Genomic DNA, 18,041 nt, shown 5'->3' on the forward strand with positions numbered 1-18,041 from the left:
TCACTAAATTGCATTCCGGTGACGGAGTACAAAAAAATGAACCCTCTCCCGCGTCTGAGTCCTGCATTTGTTCGGGTCTACACCTGGATGTCCAGGAAGCCCCTTCCCTTTCTCAGGAAGTTTTCAACTACGCTGAGACACAACACAATGTCAGTTCCCGCTGTGATCCACGTCATAGTCTGGTGGAAGTTCTCTATCGCGTCAGCAATGACATTGACATCGTGCACAAGCCAGGCAAATCAGTCAACCTGGCTGAGTACATGTCGCGACACCCCAGGGCAACACACACACCTGGACTGTCCGTTGTGGAGGAAGATGTCCATCTCGTGGAGGATCAAGCGCGACCGCCTGCGGTTCCCCTGGAGATCATTCAACATGCCACCCTGAAGGATTGTCCGCAGTGTCCAGTAGTAGGGCACGGTGATCCTCCAGCCCCGAGTCAAATGACACCGCCGCCGCCTGGAGTGTGGCACGAACTAGCCCTGGACTTTTATGGCCCAATGCAATCAGGCAAATATGTTCTCGTAATAATGGACGAATACTCACGGTTTCCCATTGCCCAGTTTGTGCCGTCCACCAGTGCTGCCGCCACCATTGCGGTTCTAGATGAAGTCTTTGCAGCCTGGGGTGTGCCCAAGGAACTGAAAACAGACAATGGTCCACCGTTCACTGTACGTAAATTCAGCGACTTTGCGAAATCCATGGGTGTCCAACATCGACGGATAACACCTGAGTGGTCACACGCCAATAGCACTGGTGAAAGGTTTATATCCATGCTCAAAGAGACTTTCCAGCAAGCTACCCTTGATAGATGAGATCTGCAAATGGCTCTCAATGAAGTGCTTCGAGCATATCGAACAACACCCCATGCCACTACAGGCAAATGTCCAGCGACACTCATGTTAGGGCGCCCCCTCTGGACGCGGACACCCACTTGGGAGGATGCATTAAGACCGGTGTCACCAGGTCGTCTTCACCAAGAAGTAGTAACTGATGCTGATCGCGCTGGCAAGGAGAGCATGAAAGCTTATGCGGACCACAGGAGACGAGCTAGATCTCTCTCGCCTCATGAAGGGGACTGCGTCGTGGTCAAACAAGAACCAAGTAAGGAAACGTACTGTTGGTTCCGGGCAAAGCCCCTCACAGTCACTAGACAAAAGGGCACCGCGCTGATGGCTGAGTCGGAGGACAGGCGCATCACTCGCAATGTCCCCCACTTTCAAAGATGCAGCCCCACCATGAAAGAGACACTCACGCCGGGGCCTACAACGTCTGTGACTGAACACTGTGAAGGACATGATCGGATACCTATGGGTCAGGAACGGGACGCTGAGGGCAGCAATAGAACTGTGTCTGAAGGCATGTCCCTCCGGCCAAGAAGAGACATTCAAAAACCTAGACGGTTGATCGAAGAGATGTGAGCACTGGTCACAAGCTTTATTAACAAAGGGGGAGATGGGGGAGGAGCCTAGCGCGCAACCAAGATGGCCGCGTAGGTGCGAGGCTCCCGAGGACCTCCGCGACCTCCTACGTTTATCCTGTCTTCATCCTGCATCGGTTGAGGGGACTGTGTCGGTGAGCCTGAGCCGAGGTGGTACCCGTTTCCCGTTTTCGAATCGGACTTTGGGTGCCGGAGTGAGCACCGATTGAAGTTCGCGGCCTGCTTCGCTCCTGACCCCGGACTCACGTTTGGGGGCGACCCGGTGGCAAAGTGAACAACAACGGCGGGCTGGGCCTGGCGAGTCGCGTACCCCGCACTTTCACTTTCACTTTCGCGGCCCCTTGCCGTCTTTGCAAGTGGGATCGCGGCGCTCTTTGTGTTGGGGTGGACTCGCTGGCTGACCCAGCCTGCCTGCCTGCTGTGGCCCGCTCCGCCGTCCTGGGGTGACCCCCCGGAGCCCGTGGCCTTGATTGCTTGCCTTTTACTGCGTGGCTGGTGAGGGTGTGAGACCCGCGACGATGGCCACGAAACAAGATGGCGATCGGTTAAAGGCCAAGTCGACCCGGCGTGGCGCCGCACATCAGGCCAACGTCATGGACCGCTACACCCTCCCGAAGGGATCTCCCGGTGGACCGCGCAAGTCCCCTGAGTGCCCCCCGGATGCCCCGGATTTGCCCACAGAGCTGACTCTGCAAGACGTCATGGGCGCCATTGCTGAGATGAAGGCCTCGGTGGGCCAGCGGTTTGACACTTTAGCCCATAAAATCGACGCGGTCCTAGTTGACGTCAACCTGGTGAGGGCTGATCTCTCCAAGACCAACGACCGGGTCGATTCTTTGGCCCACACCGCGTCGGGCCTCACGACTGAGGTGGCGGCCCTACAAACGGAGGTGCACCGACTTCGTCAGGCGAGTGCGCTTATGGATCGGCGCCTGGAGGACTCCGAGAGTCGGGCCCGGAGGAATAACATCCGCATCATCGGAGTACCCGAGGGACGGGAGGAGGCGGCGGCGGATCTCTTTGTGGAGGACCTGATCACTACCCATCTCCAGCCTCGGGGACTGAGTAAATTCTTTGCCGTGGAGAGGGCTCATAGAGTTCCCGGGGGAAAGCCGAAGGTCGGGGCCCCCCCGCGGCCTCTCATTGCCCGTATCTTTAACTTTCGGGACAGAGACGCGATTCTGCAAGCCTCCAGATTGCAAGGGCCGATTAAGCTGGAGAACATGGAGGTGAACTTTTATCCTGACTTCACCCAAGCGGTCCAGAAGCAGAGACTGAGTTTCCTGGGCGTCAAGCGGCGGCTTCGGGACATGAACTTAAGATACGCCATGCTCTTCCCGGCCAGGCTGCGGATAGAGGTGGAGGGTCACACGCACTTTTTTGATCGTCCTGAAATGGCCGGGGACTGGCTGGATACTCTGTCTGGGGGTCGGATCGGGATGGCGGGGGGGAGGCGGCGGGAGGTGGCGGCCCACTGGACCGGGACTGAGGTGTTGATACTGGGCCTCACTCTGGACGGATATGATGCCACTTTCGGCCAAGCTTAGGGATTTTCGTTCTTCTGTATTCGTTTTTTCCCTCCTTTGGAGGTGGTGCGGGGTCTCGAAGGGGTACTCTTTCCTCCTCTAGGGGGTCTAGCTAGTTTCATTATATAGGGGCGACAGGCACACTGCAAGTTGGGGGGGCTGTCTGGGCTCATGCAGGGGTGCAGGGAGGGGGGAGTTTTGTTGGGGCGGTTGGGTTGGGGTGGGGTGTTGTTCGTTTACACCACAAGGCAAAAGTATTGGTGTGCTATTTCTAAAGTGCTCTCTGGGGGACGAGTGATTGCTTTCGTTTATGATGGGGGGTAGGGGACTGAGTCTTTTGTCCTGGAATGTTAATGGACTGGGGGACAGGATAAAACGAGGTGTGGTCCTGCAGTTCCTGAAAAGAATTTCACCCGATATAGTTTTTCTGCAGGAGACACACCTCATTGGCAACTCCTTTCGTGCTATGAATCGACGGGGCTACCGCCTTGTGGCCCATTCGGGCTTCACGTCTGGTTCAAGGGGTGTGGGCATCATGGTCAAGAACTCGCTCCCGTTGGAAATTGATGAGGTGCTCCATGATGACAGGGGATGTTACACGGTTCTGGTGGGTAGAATGGAGGGCAGAGTGGTCGTTTTTGTGTCTGTCTATGTCCCGCCAGGGTTGCAGACGACCACCTTTGCGGATCTGGGGCGCCTCCTCCTTGGCCTTCCGGAGGGGATTCTAGTGGTTGGGGGGGATTTTAACGCTGTGGTTTCCGGAACGGAGGATCGTCACCCCCCTAGGGATCTCCCCCGTGCCCAAGCGTGGTTGTCTGGCCTCTTGGATACCTTGGGGCTGGTGGATTGTTGGCGTTTGAAACATCCCACGCAGCTACAGTACACCTTTCACTCTGGGGCCCATGGTAGTCTCTCAAGGCTAGATTATGTCGGGAGGATAGGGGAGGTGCGCCATTTGGCGCGGGGTATTTCGGACCACTCCCCGCTCTTGTTGCACTTTGATATTCTCCCGAGGGGAGAGGGTAGGGTGGTCCCGATTAATCCTTGGTACCTGCGTGACCCCACCATTCGCGCAGAGTTGGTTAAATCCCTTAAGCGATACTTTGACGACAATGTGGGGTCTGTGTCATCGGCGATCTCTCTGTGGGAGGCGTTCAAGACGGTTCTCCGGGGGGAGGCCCTGTCCCTTATTTCCCATTCCCGGAGGCGCGAGCGGGAGGAGGTGACCCGTATTGAAACTGAGATAACCGAGTTGGAGGGTGATCTAGAATGTGGGGTGACGGATGACAAATTACATGTTCTCCGACTCAAGCAAGCGGCCTATAAGGCCCTCGTCACGGAGGCGGCCAGGGGCCTCAGTAGAGAGCAACAGGGGAGACTGTATGATGTGGGTGATAAGGCTGGTAAATTGATTGCGTGGCTGGACAAAAAGGAGAGAGCGAGTCGAGTTGTCCCAACGATTGAGAAACAGGATGGTGTGTGTGTCACTGAACCGGAAGAAATTGTCGACTGCTTTGCAGAATATTTCCGTGGGGTTTATTCCCCGGTGTCCTCCCGCTCGGAGGAGGATTCCCATGCCCTGCTCAGAGATATCGCGCTGCCTTCCCTTTCGGAGGAGGACAGGGTGTCGTTGGACGCCGCCCCAACATCTGAGGAAATTGCCCTCGCCATACGTTCGGTCGCTTCTGGCAAGGCCATGGGTCCTAATGGTCTTCCCATCGAGTTGTACAAGCTGCGACCGGATACGCTGGCGCCGCATCTCCGTGCTATGTTCCTCGCGGCCCACTCGGCGGGTTCCCTCCCGCTAGACCAGCGTCTGGCTACTATTGTGGTTATTCATAAGGAGGGGAGGCCGCGGGACCGGGTCACATCCTATAGGCCTATCTCGCTGTTGAATGCGGAGCCCAAAATTCTCGCCAAGGTGTTGGCTACTCGGCTGGTTGGCGTGGTGTGCGACTTGATTCACCAGGATCAGTCCGGCTTTATCCCTCATCGCAACACTGCGCTTAACCTGCGGCGCTTGCATGGGGTGCTCGCACGTGTCCCGTTCATACGGGAGCCGGCCATTTTGGCGTCCTTGGACGCCACTATGGCGTTTGACACACTTGAGTGGCCATATATTTGGGCGACACTCGCGAAGTTTGGGTTTGGCCCAGGATTCATCGGTTGGGTAAAACTGTTGTACTCGGGACCGCTGGCACAGGTGGTTGTGAACGGTAGAGTGTCGGCTCCGTTCGAGCTGGGCAGGGGCACGCGGCAGGGCTGCCCGTTATCACCGCTCCTTTTCGCGCTTGCCTTGGAGCCCCTGGCGGAGTGGCTGCGGTGGCATCCTTCTATCCGTGGTCTCCGTTGGACCCCTGAGTATGAGGACCGCGTATCTCTATACGCTGATGATATTCTTCTGTACCTGGCTTCCCCACGTAAATCACTGATAGTACTGGTTGATGTATTGCGCTCATTTGGCCTCAACTCCGGCCTTGTCATCAACTGGGCTAAATCGTGTGTGTATGTTCTCTCTGGGGAGGCTCCTATCCTTCCGCGGGGTTGTCCTATCCAGATCGCCCCGCGGGGATTTAAGTACCTGGGTGTCTTCATTACCCTGGACGCGGAGGCCCGGTATAGTCAGAATTTGCTTCCCCCCCTCCAGCGCCTGAAGGAGGACGTCGCGCGTTGGAGGCGCTTGCCGCTCTCGCCGCTCGGCCGGGCGGCATTGTTTAAGATGATGTCGCTGCCACGTTTCCTGTACGCTTTACAGAACACAATGGACGTCGTCCCGGCGAGCTACTTTCGCGAGGTGGAGAGTCTGCAGCGCCGACTGTTTTGGGAGGGTAGACCGCGTGTCGCCCTGGCGAAGCTGACGCTCCCATGGTACGACGGGGGGGTCGCCTTCCCGGATATCAAGCGATATTATTGGGCCTCCCAGCTGGCTGCGATCAATCACGGCCTGTACGGGCCCGCTCTAAACCCTGCCTTTGAAATGGATAAGATGTTACTGCCGGGTGGTGATTATAATCGGGCGCTTTATTCTAGCTCGCTCGACGCACGTCTGACGGGCCCCACGCGGGTCATGGTACGAGTGTGGCATGCGGCTAACGTGGCGATAGGGTGGAGGGACCGCTTGACCCGGGCGACGCCACTATACGCATCTGAGCGGCTGGGCTCCCTGTGGACCTCGAAGGGCTTTGAGAAGTGGGACATGATAGGCATCAGCAGGGTGGGCGATCTCTGGACGAGGGGGGGATTCAAGACGTTCGATGTGCTGCAGACAGAATTCCAGCTGCAGGACAGAGAGTATTTTCGATATCTGCAGATTCGTCATGCGCTGTGCTCCGTCTTTCCGGACGTCGCCTCCATCCCGGAGTGCTCCCCGCTGGAAGATAGAGTGCTGGATGGGCATGTACCGGACGGCACGATTTCATTAATTTATAAAAAACTTATCAATGACCGTTCGGGACTGCTGACTAGCCTTCGTGAGGCATGGGTTGCCGATGGACTGGAGCTGGATGACGAGGACTGGGTGTCTGCGGTGGCCTCCCCGAAAGAGGTGGCCATACCGGCCCGCCTTCGCTTCGTCCAGCTCAAGATACTCTATAGGGTCTATGTTACGGGGCCGAGGCTGATGCGTATGGGCTATGCTGTGGACGGGTTGTGTAAGCGTGGGTGTGGCTCTTTCGGGACCTTTCTCCATATTTTGTGGGAATGCCCGGATGTGGCGCGATTCTGGCGTGGTGTGCATGAGGTTTTGCGGGTGGTTACGCGTGTGCCGCTGCTGCCCGAGGCGAGTAGATGTCTGCTGAATGTGTGGGAGCCAACCGACTACTCGGTGCCGCAGACGTGGTGGGTGACTCTGGGATATATGGTGGCCAAACGTGACATTGCTCAACTGTGGGGTTCCCAGAGGTCGCCGACTGTCTCGGCGTGGAAGGATAACATGGATTGGTGCATGTTTCGGGAAGAGGTGGTGTATGTTGCGAGAGGTAAGCCTGGGACATGGGTGAAAGTATGGGGCCCCTGGAACGCCTACCGTGGGGGAATCTGTACCCCGCCGTTATTGCCCGATCCGTCACCGGCCCCGTCTCCTTAGCCAGTTTGTCTTCCCGGTTCTGGGCAATGAGTCTACTTAGTCCCCGTCCTGACCTTTTTCCCCCCTCGATACTCCTATGGACTAGTGGGGTCCCCCTCCTTGGGGAGCACATGCTGCTGTTTCCGATTGTGGGTTGCCTTGTGGATTTTTTTTTTTTTTTTATTTTATTTTTTTTTGTTGTTATTTATATTAAAAAGAAACCGTTATGTGGGGTTCGGATGGTGTGGCTGCCAACGCTTCTTCCAACTCCTGTGACTTTCCCTCTGCCGCGGCATGCGTGCTATTGTCTGTATCACATGCTCCTTCTGTTTGCTAGCGGCCGGCCTGAAGGTTGTAGGCCCATCTTTGTATATTTTTTGGATTCTGTAATAAACGGTTTCAAAAAAAAAAAAAAAAATCAAAGGGGGAGATGTAATATTGTGAGCATTCTAGTGGTTGGTGGGGCGGAGCCTTGGGGTGAGGGGAAGAGGAGGAGCGACAGGAGAAGCGGGCAGGGAGAGTAGGGACAGGGACGAGTGAAGAGGTGACAATAAAGACCCCTATACCAAGACCACGGTGTCTGTCGTTATTGGTGCTTAGAGACACGACAATCCCTAACTCACAAGACACTACAAATACAAAAGGCAGCTATTCAAACACAGACACACAAACCACTTGTTTGCGGACTCTCTTAATGTTTATCTGGTATAAACAGAACCACCATTTTGACTGTTGTCTTTCTGTGCCCAAACGCCCCAAAATCATTTTTGGGGTCAGTACTGGTTGTGATTGTAATATAAATTAATATACATTTCTGCTTTCCCCATGGAATGAGTTTTATCCTTGAGTTTCGTGATTTAGAACCCAGAATTATGCTGTCAGACACATGGGCAGGTCAAACATCAAATCTAATACACGTGGTATTCTGTAGCACAATCTAGTGTTTTTGAAGTTAAATGCAATCACATATTTATTTTTTAGAATGAGCTTGTTTATTTTACCTGTTTAATGAATTTCCTCTTTTTCAGCTACCTGCAAAACAATGTGCTCCGAACAGTTTCTGTGCACGCCTTCAGGGGATTGCACAACCTGACCAAACTGTAAGTAAACTCTCTACACCCCCATCTCAATAGATAGCAAATGGGCATTACAAAAGAGGCTCACACCGTTAGTCAAGAAACATTAGTTTCATCAATGTTCCTCAGTCTTACCTGGGTTGGATCGAGCAAACAAATAGGGGTTGGCATCAAGCGTTGCAATGCATCATGATGTCAGGGGAGATTACCTCTGTGATCTCTATGATCTTAATGTCTACATGAAGGGGGGATTACCTCATTGAAAATCGTATTTCTGCTACTGATTGAAAAAATAAATTTAAAATGCATGGGGTGCATCTACAAAAGGCACTGGGACATTCTCGAAGGCACAGATCTGTGCTAAGCTCAGCGCTGCTTCGACTTTGTGCTACCACAGTAAGTGTGGCTCGATTGTTTCACCAGTGTCAGTCTGGGACAGAAGATAGGCATAGAGACCAAAATAAAAGTGGTCCCGGTTATTGAATTAAGTGTTACATGTTTGCAAAATGGGGCAGCTGTGAACTTTTAAAGATACGCTGTATAAGTACTTTGGCAAATATTAGAAGAAGATATGGATTTGAACTTGCTGTAGGCATTGTTTTAATATCAGGGAAATCAACATAAAACGGCCCCGCAGACCATAAAACAGGCCCCACAGACAGCCCAAAACAGGCTTACACACAGGCCAACTCTTCATTCCCTGCCTGGTGACCCATAAGATCGGTGCTTCACCTACCTCTCTTGCCAATTGAGCAAAATAAGTTGATTTCAGCATCGACGCCACAAAGAAGTCCCAGTGCGCATGGATCCGGATGTGCCTAATTTGAATAGTCAAGCCACACTTTACAACGTCCAAATTTCGTTCCACTGTCAACTCCCTGGCAGTCCCACACACTGGGAGCGGCAGAACTCTCTGTGCTTGCCCCTGGCCTCCACCTGTTCCCTGGCCCTCTACACCCCTCTTTCAAGGACATGCTTTCCTTCATAACAGAGAAAAGGAAATAGGACGGTATTTCCCCGACCTAAGAGAACTCCATTGTACCCCCTCCCAGACCACATCAAATTCAAAACACACTTCATCGTATTCAAGCATACCAAACTTCAGATTACCTTTCAGAAAAGCTCTGCACATCTCTGGCTTCCTCCCGACCGAAGGGAGCACTGCGCTGGCAAGAATGAAGATCCAGAAAGCGCACAGAAGACAAGCCGGGGCTCGTGTCCACACAGTCTGGCTCTCATAGATCACATCACCTGAACGTTAGTCTTTCTTCATCACTCCAACGAACCAAGACAGAAACTCTAGACCCACCTATTCAAGCAAAACTCTTCATTCCAACCGTGCTCTCTGACCTTTCTACCTGACTTCCCATCTTAACCACCAAAGCAGAATGTATAACGTTACTACGTGAGCAAATACCACGCTGTAGGTTACAACGTGGTCTGACAACTACCGCAATGTTACCACGCCTGGCTTTACATTGCAAGTCGTTTCCATGACTTGCGCTAGATGGCGCGCTGAATTTAGGAATAGTATAAATTACTATTCCTACTCCAGTTAGAGCAACAGCAGGGAATGTGTTGGACTTAAAATCTAACACATTCCCTGTTGTTGCACGCCACCTAGCGCAAGTCGTAGAAACTACTTGCGATGTAAAGCCACGCTTGGTAACACAGTCGTTGTAACTACCGCGTTGTTACCTACCTGCTTGGTAACAGCAGCGTTGTAAACGCTGTTTCCCACCAAAGCACTGTTCTTCACCCATTTATTGTCCTTTCATGCGCTTTAGAAGCCAGTGCTTGAACTTCCTCCAGCCCAGCCTGTGTTTACCGGCCTTTCACTTTGACCCCCATTTTGCAGGTGCAAACTGTGCAGTTGTAAATTTACAATAGTGCAAGGTTCGTAATTAGGGGATGCCCAATTTGGGTCCAATTACCCAGAAATTGATAATAACTCGCAAATAGCGAATAATATTTCCAAATTCTCCAGGCACAAATAAGCACATTTGCTCTATTTACTCCTGCAAGTTGAGCAAGGTTTTCCAACAGTAAATCACAGGAGCAAACACCAGGAATTTGTGCACTAAACCCTATCCAGTTTGGGGCGCAAAGAGGAGTTTGCACCTAAACTGAGATTCAAGGCCAAATTGTGATTGGGGCCTTAACATGCTATGTAATCACATTTGTTAGCCACTATGCTTCCAGCCCCACAACTTTCCTACTAGTAGTGTATTACATCCATGTATCTATGACTGACCCTCTCTGCTCTCTTAACTCTTCTATTCTAGTTTGAGGCTGAATCTGCACTATGTGATAATGCAAAATAAAATACAGAGGCATTTCTTTATCACAATGCTACGACCTTTGTTACTGGGTTTAAAATATCTTTTCCTCTTTCTAAGGTCACCATCAGTATCTCTTGCATCATTATTGGATTTATTTAGTCCTGTTAAGGACTCTTAATCGGAGGACTTGATGGAAACATACATTAGACTAGAATTACTACCTGCACTGCTAGACGATCGCCAGCAACTTTGGTGTGGTCTGAGGTTAATGGTAGTAAACTTGTTAGTAGTAAACGTGTTAGAAGTTAGGCACCTTGTGTCTGCCAAAGAACTGCCTGCAGTTTTATGACGAATGACGACAATGAGTCCAAATCATGATAGAAACAAGAATATCATGACAGAAACAAGAAGAGTGGGTTGTCTGTCCAAGGATTGTATCGTCAAATAGAAGAACGTGGTGTACGTAGTGTACAGAGGAGGACCGCGCTTGTAGAAACAAAGGCGGGAGACTCTCTCAACGACGAATGTGTGACTGCGGAGGGCTGGTACGGTATCTCCTCTGTGGCTCTCCAATAAAAACCCATTAGGGGTTCCTATTTTGCAAGGACTTTGTATAATGATTTGAGAATAACAATGTTATGCTTGAGTGTGTATGCATGTGTATGATTGTGATTGGGCCACCTGCACCAACACCTATTTAATCCTTTAGGATCTCAGCTAGACAAGAAGTGTCAAAACTGTCTATAAATAAGGCAAGGATCCAAGTCCTGATGAAAGCCATGAGGCCTGCGACACACGGCTGAAACATGTTGAGCGGGGAATGGAGGACCACTAATTATCTTCATCATTTCCACATGATGTTTTTAACATTACCTTAAATGCCCTTAATAAAACAGATCCCGGTGATCTATATTTTAGCAACTAACATATAGAGCACCACAACACTGTTTTAATTGAACATATGCTGATTTTTCAGAGTATTCTCATCAGTTTTATAATAGCTACGTTCTGAAATTATGGCCCTAGCTTTCCCAGATAGCATGAACACTTCGACAGCGAAGACGACGGCAGAACTTGCCTCAAGCCCACACAGGAGGACAAGGGTTCACTGCAGCACACAGCCCACGTGGATTAGAAAGCTCCTGCCAGCCTCGGCTCTGAGCTGCCTGTGCATGAATTGCTCTGCCTCAAAACAACAAATGGGAGGCACAGCTTTATTGCTTGTTGGCATCGTCGGGTTGCAGAGTGCAGCCCAATGAATGTTGCAATGAAACAGCCAACACCAATTACTTTTACTTCTGTACCTTGAGGCCCAGGCCCCCAATTTTATTGACTTCCCTGTGCATCATGTCTCATATCATTAGAGCCATACATGACAGGGTAATTTATTAATATCCCCTCCCTCAATTCACAAGATGAGATGTACCATCTCAACCTAACATTCCTCCTTTATCACACAAAAAGAAAGATAAGGTAAACACAAAATAGAAACCGAAACATGCTACAACCTGCAATCGAAACAAGCAGATATAGACATTATATGCACACCTCTGCTTAAGATACGTGACCGCACCATCACATGAAGAGCTGTAGAATGCATGGAATTTGAACTTACGAGCGCAGCAGCGTGCTCACAGCGTGCTCACAGCCACGATCGAGATCATCACCTGAGATTAAGTCAGGTTGCGTGTTTTTAAACAGCAGTCCCGCTCCTGTTTGCCGACGGTAGCTTGCTCCTAGCAACAGAAGCGCAGCGTACTGTATTTTAATCGTTATCACTGTATCTGATTTAAAAAGATATCTGCACTTAGTATTGAACCTCATTGTGTCACCATTTAATTCGCTGTATCACTCACCTAATTGTACCAGGCGTGTTCTACTTCTCCACCACCAAAAGTTTGGCAGTGTGGAAGGAACGAGCGCCACACCCGGAAGACTCCCCCTTCCACTTCCGGTGTGCCACCACCTCCTGCAAGGTTAGCTGTGTAGCTCTACGTCTCCCCCCGGTACATAAGGCGATGGACTCAGTCAAGCGCAGCGGACGTGCGCAGCGCCCGCGCCTGGACCGTGCCGCGTGCCATCCCCCCTGGCCCAACCTCTCCCCACCATATCTACAGCTCCGCGCAATTGCATGCACTTAGACCCTCTCTACTGCTACCACACACTCCCCCTCAATTCTTTCTGTCAGAACACATTTGTGGACCATCCATCTGTAAACTCTGTACACGTCCTCCCCCCAAACAAAGAGTATCTAAACCACTACAGGCGGCTCTCATAAATGCACGCTCCCTCCCAAAACACCATCTTGACATTTTGGAACTTATTTCAGCACACTCTCTGGACATACTGTTTGTCACAGAGACGTGGGGAGACGCGGCAGCTGACCCTGATTTCACGGCGGCTCTTCCACCTGGCTTCTATGTCAATCGGGTAGACAGACCACTAAAAAAGGGAGGCAGTTTGGCCATTATATACAGAGAACACCTCCGCACTAATACCTCCCCCCTCCCCAACATGGAATGCCTTCACTCTCGTTTACGATCACCCTCTCTGGCAACCAGTCACTCACAGGGATTTTAGTCTACCGGCCTCCAGGTTCTTGCCCCAAATTCCTAGCTAACATTAACAGCCTCTTAGAGAATGCTGCTGGGAAATTTAATTTCACTATTCTAGGCGATTTTAATTTCCTCCTAGAGGCCAAAACTGACAATGACACGACCTTACTCCTGGAAGACATGGCAGCCGCAGGACTTATCCAACTAGTCGTGGCACCCACGCATACTGCAGGGCACACCCTTGACGGGATATTCAGTAACAACACAGACATTGCCTACTCCTCACAATTACCCCTCACCTGGACTGACCACTCAGCGGTACTGTTCCACATTAATTTTAAATCACCCACGGTCCCTCCATCCAAACCCGTGGCACCAGTTACATCCAGGAACTGGAGAAACATCAATATTCCCGAACTAGCGGCTACTCTTGCAACCGCATTAGATTCTTCTGACACCGATCCAGTCACATCCTCCAGTAACTATCTTACTCACCTTAATCAGGCAATAAATTATCAGGCACCACTGAAAACAATCTATCCAAACCGTACCTCCCCGTCAGCACCTTGGTTCTCCGAAAACCTGCGCCTGCAGAGACAATTCTGCAGGAATTTAGAAAGAAACTGGCGCAAACATTACAACCCCACTGACCAAATCAAATACAAAAACGCGCTTACTAAATACAAACAGCAGCTAGCCACTGAGAAAAGCAGTTATTATGTTACCCAGATCACCTCAGCAGTAAATTCCACCAGAAAGCTCTTTCAGGTTGTCAACCATCTGGCCAACGCTCCCGCCCCACCTGAAAACACCTCACAAGAACTTTGCAATTCTCTGGCAAACTTTTTTACTGATAAAGTCACCTCCATATTCTCTGCATTCACCCCTCAAACCATACCCATGGTAAAGACCTCTGTCTCTACCCCTTCCTCCATCACCCGATCTTTTCCACTTTTCCAGCCTGTCACACTTGAACAAATCTCCCATCTTATTACAACCATCAAATCAGGATCACCACTAGACCCATGCCCTCCCTCCATCCTTAACCTCATTCCGGAGGCAATCTCACCAGCCTTAGCCAACATATGCAACAACATGTTCCAAACAGGTATCTACCCAGCAGTGTGGAAAAAAGCAATTATCAGACCCCTGTTAAAAAAACCTTCCCTTGACCCCACTGATCCGGCTAGTTACAGACCTATTGCCTGCCTACCCTTCCCAGCTAAAATCTCCGAGAACCTCATGAACCAACAACTATCACACTACATTTACACCCACAACCTTCTGGACGATACACAATTTGGCTTTAGGAAAGGCCATGGAACAGAGACGGCACTCATCAAGGCAGCGGATGAGATAAGACACACCATGGACAAGGGAGGAGCGGCAGTCCTGGTGTTGTTGGACTTATCCGCGGCCTTCGTCACGGTCGACCATAACATCCTAATCAACCGTGTCGCAGCCATGGGTGTGGTATATAAAGCTAAGCATCTCATCGCCTCATTCCTACACAACCGTTCCTACAATGTCAAACTAGGTTCCTTTCTATCACTTCACCTTTCCCTTCCCTGCGGTGTACCACAGGGTTCCTCGCTAAGTCCGACCCTCTTTAACATCTATGTGTCGGACTTGGCGAGGGTGATTAAGGAACATGGCATCAGCCTCACTACCTATGCTGATGACACTCAGTTAGTCCTTTCAATACACCAGGACGGAGACAGGGTGGCCGCCAACTTCCAAGAGGGAATGTTGGCCATCAGTTCCTGGATGGCGGCCAACTGTCTCAAACTGAATTCCAACAAGACTGAGGTCATGACCTTTGGTAAACTGGAGCCCTGTTGGTCCCCTCAGTGGTGGCCAAACAATGTAAGCACTACTCCCACACCTGTCACTAAAGTGAGAAACCTCGGAGTCATCTTTGATGATCGGCTTCTTTTTAACCATCATGCTAATAATGTTGTCTCGGCCTCTTTCTTCACCCTGAGGAAAATTAAAAAGCTCCTACCCTTCATCCCAACCTCAGCTGCAAAGACTCTAATCACCTCCCTGGTATTTTCAAAAACTGACTACTGTAACTCCCTATTCCTCAACGCCCAGGAAAAGGTGCTTAAAAAACTTCAGTTGATACAGAATGCCGCAGCCAGGCTTCTGCTTAACATACCTAAACTCAATTCTATTTCCTACTCCATTCGCAAACTCCACTGGCTCCCTGTGAGGTGCTGCATTAAGTTCAAAGCCCTCTGCATAGCATACAAGGCCATTAACAACTCTGGTCCTCTGTTCCTGAAACACGCCTTTAGACCTTTAGAAGCATCTAGAACACTTCGTTCTTCATCAGCCCACCTCTTCAACGTGCCACGCACAAAAAAGGTCACTTGGGGTGACAGAAGCTTCACAGTTGCCACTGCCAAACTGTGGAACTCACTCCCCCTCAGTATCAAGACATGCCCTACACTGCTTAGCTTCAGAAAACAACTCAAAACGTAGCTGTTTGCACAATAATTGCCTTACCTGTTCAGTTTGATCATCAAAGCGCCGAGACACCCCAGGGTATTTGCGCGCTGTAAAAATCGCAAAAATAAATAAATGGATGCAATAGGATACCTTAACAGTAAATAACAAACATTTTTAACTTAGAACAAAATCCTTCAACCTCGTGGTAGCAGCAGACCGACGTTGTAGGTCATAACTCCCCATGCCTTGCCTCTCAGAAGCTGGTTCATCTTTTTCAGACTCACCTCCGCCTATGACGTCTCTCATGACAGTCCCTGGGGATTCAGGGGAATTAGGCTACTGGAGTTGACCAATAACTTCCCCAGGTGAAGGGATTGACGTGCAGGCCCTACCTTGCAGACCGCTGACATGGTTCTCGTCACTGCCACCCTCAACCGTTGGAAAAGTACCATATATATCCAGTGGTTCAGAGTCGAACTGTCTGCACAGTTTAAAGAACAATATGTGATTGTCTCTCCATTTCTCTGAGCGGGAACCATGGTTGCTTTCATCTAACTCACTCTCCATGGCTCGATCTCAAATTGTAGCATAAACATGCTTCCCGGACGTCTGTTCTTGACAGGCCCCAAATCACTAGTTCAGAGATCCCGTTGCTTTGCCGGTTTCCTCTTTGATGTGCGATCATTTTGTGCAGGATGTCAGTGCAATGCCTCAGCATCCTTGTCAAGTAATGGAGAAGTCTCTCCAATGTGGTCAATGGTGTCTCCTACCATCTAGTTTCATGCACGAGGTGCTGAGGGACACTCTGGTTGTAGCATGCAGAGTGAGACAGTTACAAATGGAGGAAAGAATACAATGAACGAGCCATATTCCGAACATTGGCTAATGCAATTCTCAAAACATTATTTAAAGTCCTCAAAAAGCGCTCTGCTTCACCGTTTGCTTGTGGCCAACGGGGAGAGAACTTCCGATGATAGATCCTTCTAAAGGCCAGGTACTCAGCAAACTTTTGCCTAGAAAAAAGGGAGACCATTGTCTGTCCTTAGCTCATTCAGCAGAACATGAGTGGTCATGACCTTCTCCAGTCGGGGGTTTGGTCTGGGCGGCCGTTATTGATTCTAGGATCTACTCTTCAGGGTACTTTGAAAAGTCATCTATCCTCACAAACATGTGGCAACCATCACATAAGCTTAAAAAATCGGCACTTGCTCTGTACCTGGGGATGGATGGAAAGGATTCTGTAATGAGGGGTGCAGGTGGCTCGACAGGACCACCAGCTTGACACGTGGAACATGGCCTCACAATGTGTTCAACCTGGTCATCCAAACCAGGAAACCACACCTTGCTTCGGAGACTGGATTTTGTCTTTACCGCCCCTTGATGGGCAGAGTGAGCGAGATCCACGACCTGCTTTTGCAATGATGCTGGTATTCCTTAACCCGAGACCCCTCAGTAGACACCCTTCGGAGGAAACAGCAAGCTCTTGTCTGACATTATGTAATGATGACAATATCAAACGAGCTTCTGTGTGGTGGGGCACCTTGTGAGTGAGCATGCTCCAGTTTCCTTAGGCTATGGCTGAATAATCATCTCAGGAAGCTCCCACTCTCTCCATAGTGCAGAATCTCAATCTCTAGAAAATCTTGCACTCAATAAAGCCAGAACCCTGAAACACGTTTTCTCAAGAACTATATGGAACGCCAACCCCCTGCCATTAAGACAGATCCTTCCAATGAGTACTTCAAAAGAGAACTTAAAATGAGTTTCTTCAAGCAACATCACCTATTTTCAAAAGAGTCCCTTGATCCAGTTCTCGACAAATAAACTCTAGCCTTGGCATATATGGTATATGGTACTTTTATCTTTATATAGTTTTCCTGTTGTTATTATGTGGTTGATATGTTTTTGTGACTTCAGTGTGAAGCCCTCTGCTGCCTCTAAGTTCGGGTTCACGCTAAATAAGACTGCATAAATAAATGCAATTAAATTAAATATAAGCATGTCAATGCATAGTGCCAAGTTCACAGGAAAGAGGCAGGATCTCTCCTCAGGTCATCCCAACAAAACACCTAAAGCTTCCCAAGTAAGCCTTTGAACATCCATACACTGTACCAACCATGCACACCAGCCCCTGCCAGTAACAAAGCATTGTACAGTATTTCAGAGACACTTTACAGAGCACTGCAGTTAACAAAACCGTTTTTAGCACAATGCTTTTTCCTCATAAACGTTGATTAGGTGTTATCCTACCAATTTCTTGTGATACTTTGTTATCAATTAAGTCAAAATACATTTATACTAATCAGATTTTCAACTTGCCTGTGTATTCCACTATTAATCGTATTTTTATAATGTCCAAATGGCTGGTGATCTTCTCTATGTTTGCTGAATGTGGAATTTAAATTTGGGAACCAGAAGCAGCACTGTGTTACTGCATTTTGGAAGTTAGTACTAACCAAGCATTTAGACTCTAAACTGAGTAAAATGGGAGGAACTGCTGCTAAAAATCCTACTCTATGTAAGCATTGCAGACAGACTCCAAAATCAGTTGTGAAGAATTGTAAAATATAGGAATTCCAAGAGGACTTGTAAAAGCTATAAAGTAACAATTAGCTTGGTCTCTTGCCAGAGCACATGCTGATTT

At 49.7% G+C, this 18,041-nt stretch overlaps 1 protein-coding gene across 1 annotated transcript in view; it reads left to right on the top strand.

The window, feature by feature from the left end:
* Window positions 1–18,041, top strand: part of RXFP1 (relaxin family peptide receptor 1) — a 1,268,256-nt gene that overhangs the window by 912,408 nt on the left and 337,807 nt on the right. The window contains exon 6 of the mRNA XM_085641728.1: window positions 8,059–8,130. Within this exon, the coding sequence (XP_085497854.1) occupies window positions 8,059–8,130 (72 nt within the window). The remainder of the gene's footprint in view (window positions 1–8,058; window positions 8,131–18,041) is intronic.

Source organism: Triturus cristatus, chromosome 2_2 (genome assembly GCF_964204655.1).
Source record: "Triturus cristatus chromosome 2_2, aTriCri1.1, whole genome shotgun sequence".
Lineage (NCBI taxonomy): Eukaryota > Metazoa > Chordata > Amphibia > Caudata > Salamandridae > Triturus > Triturus cristatus.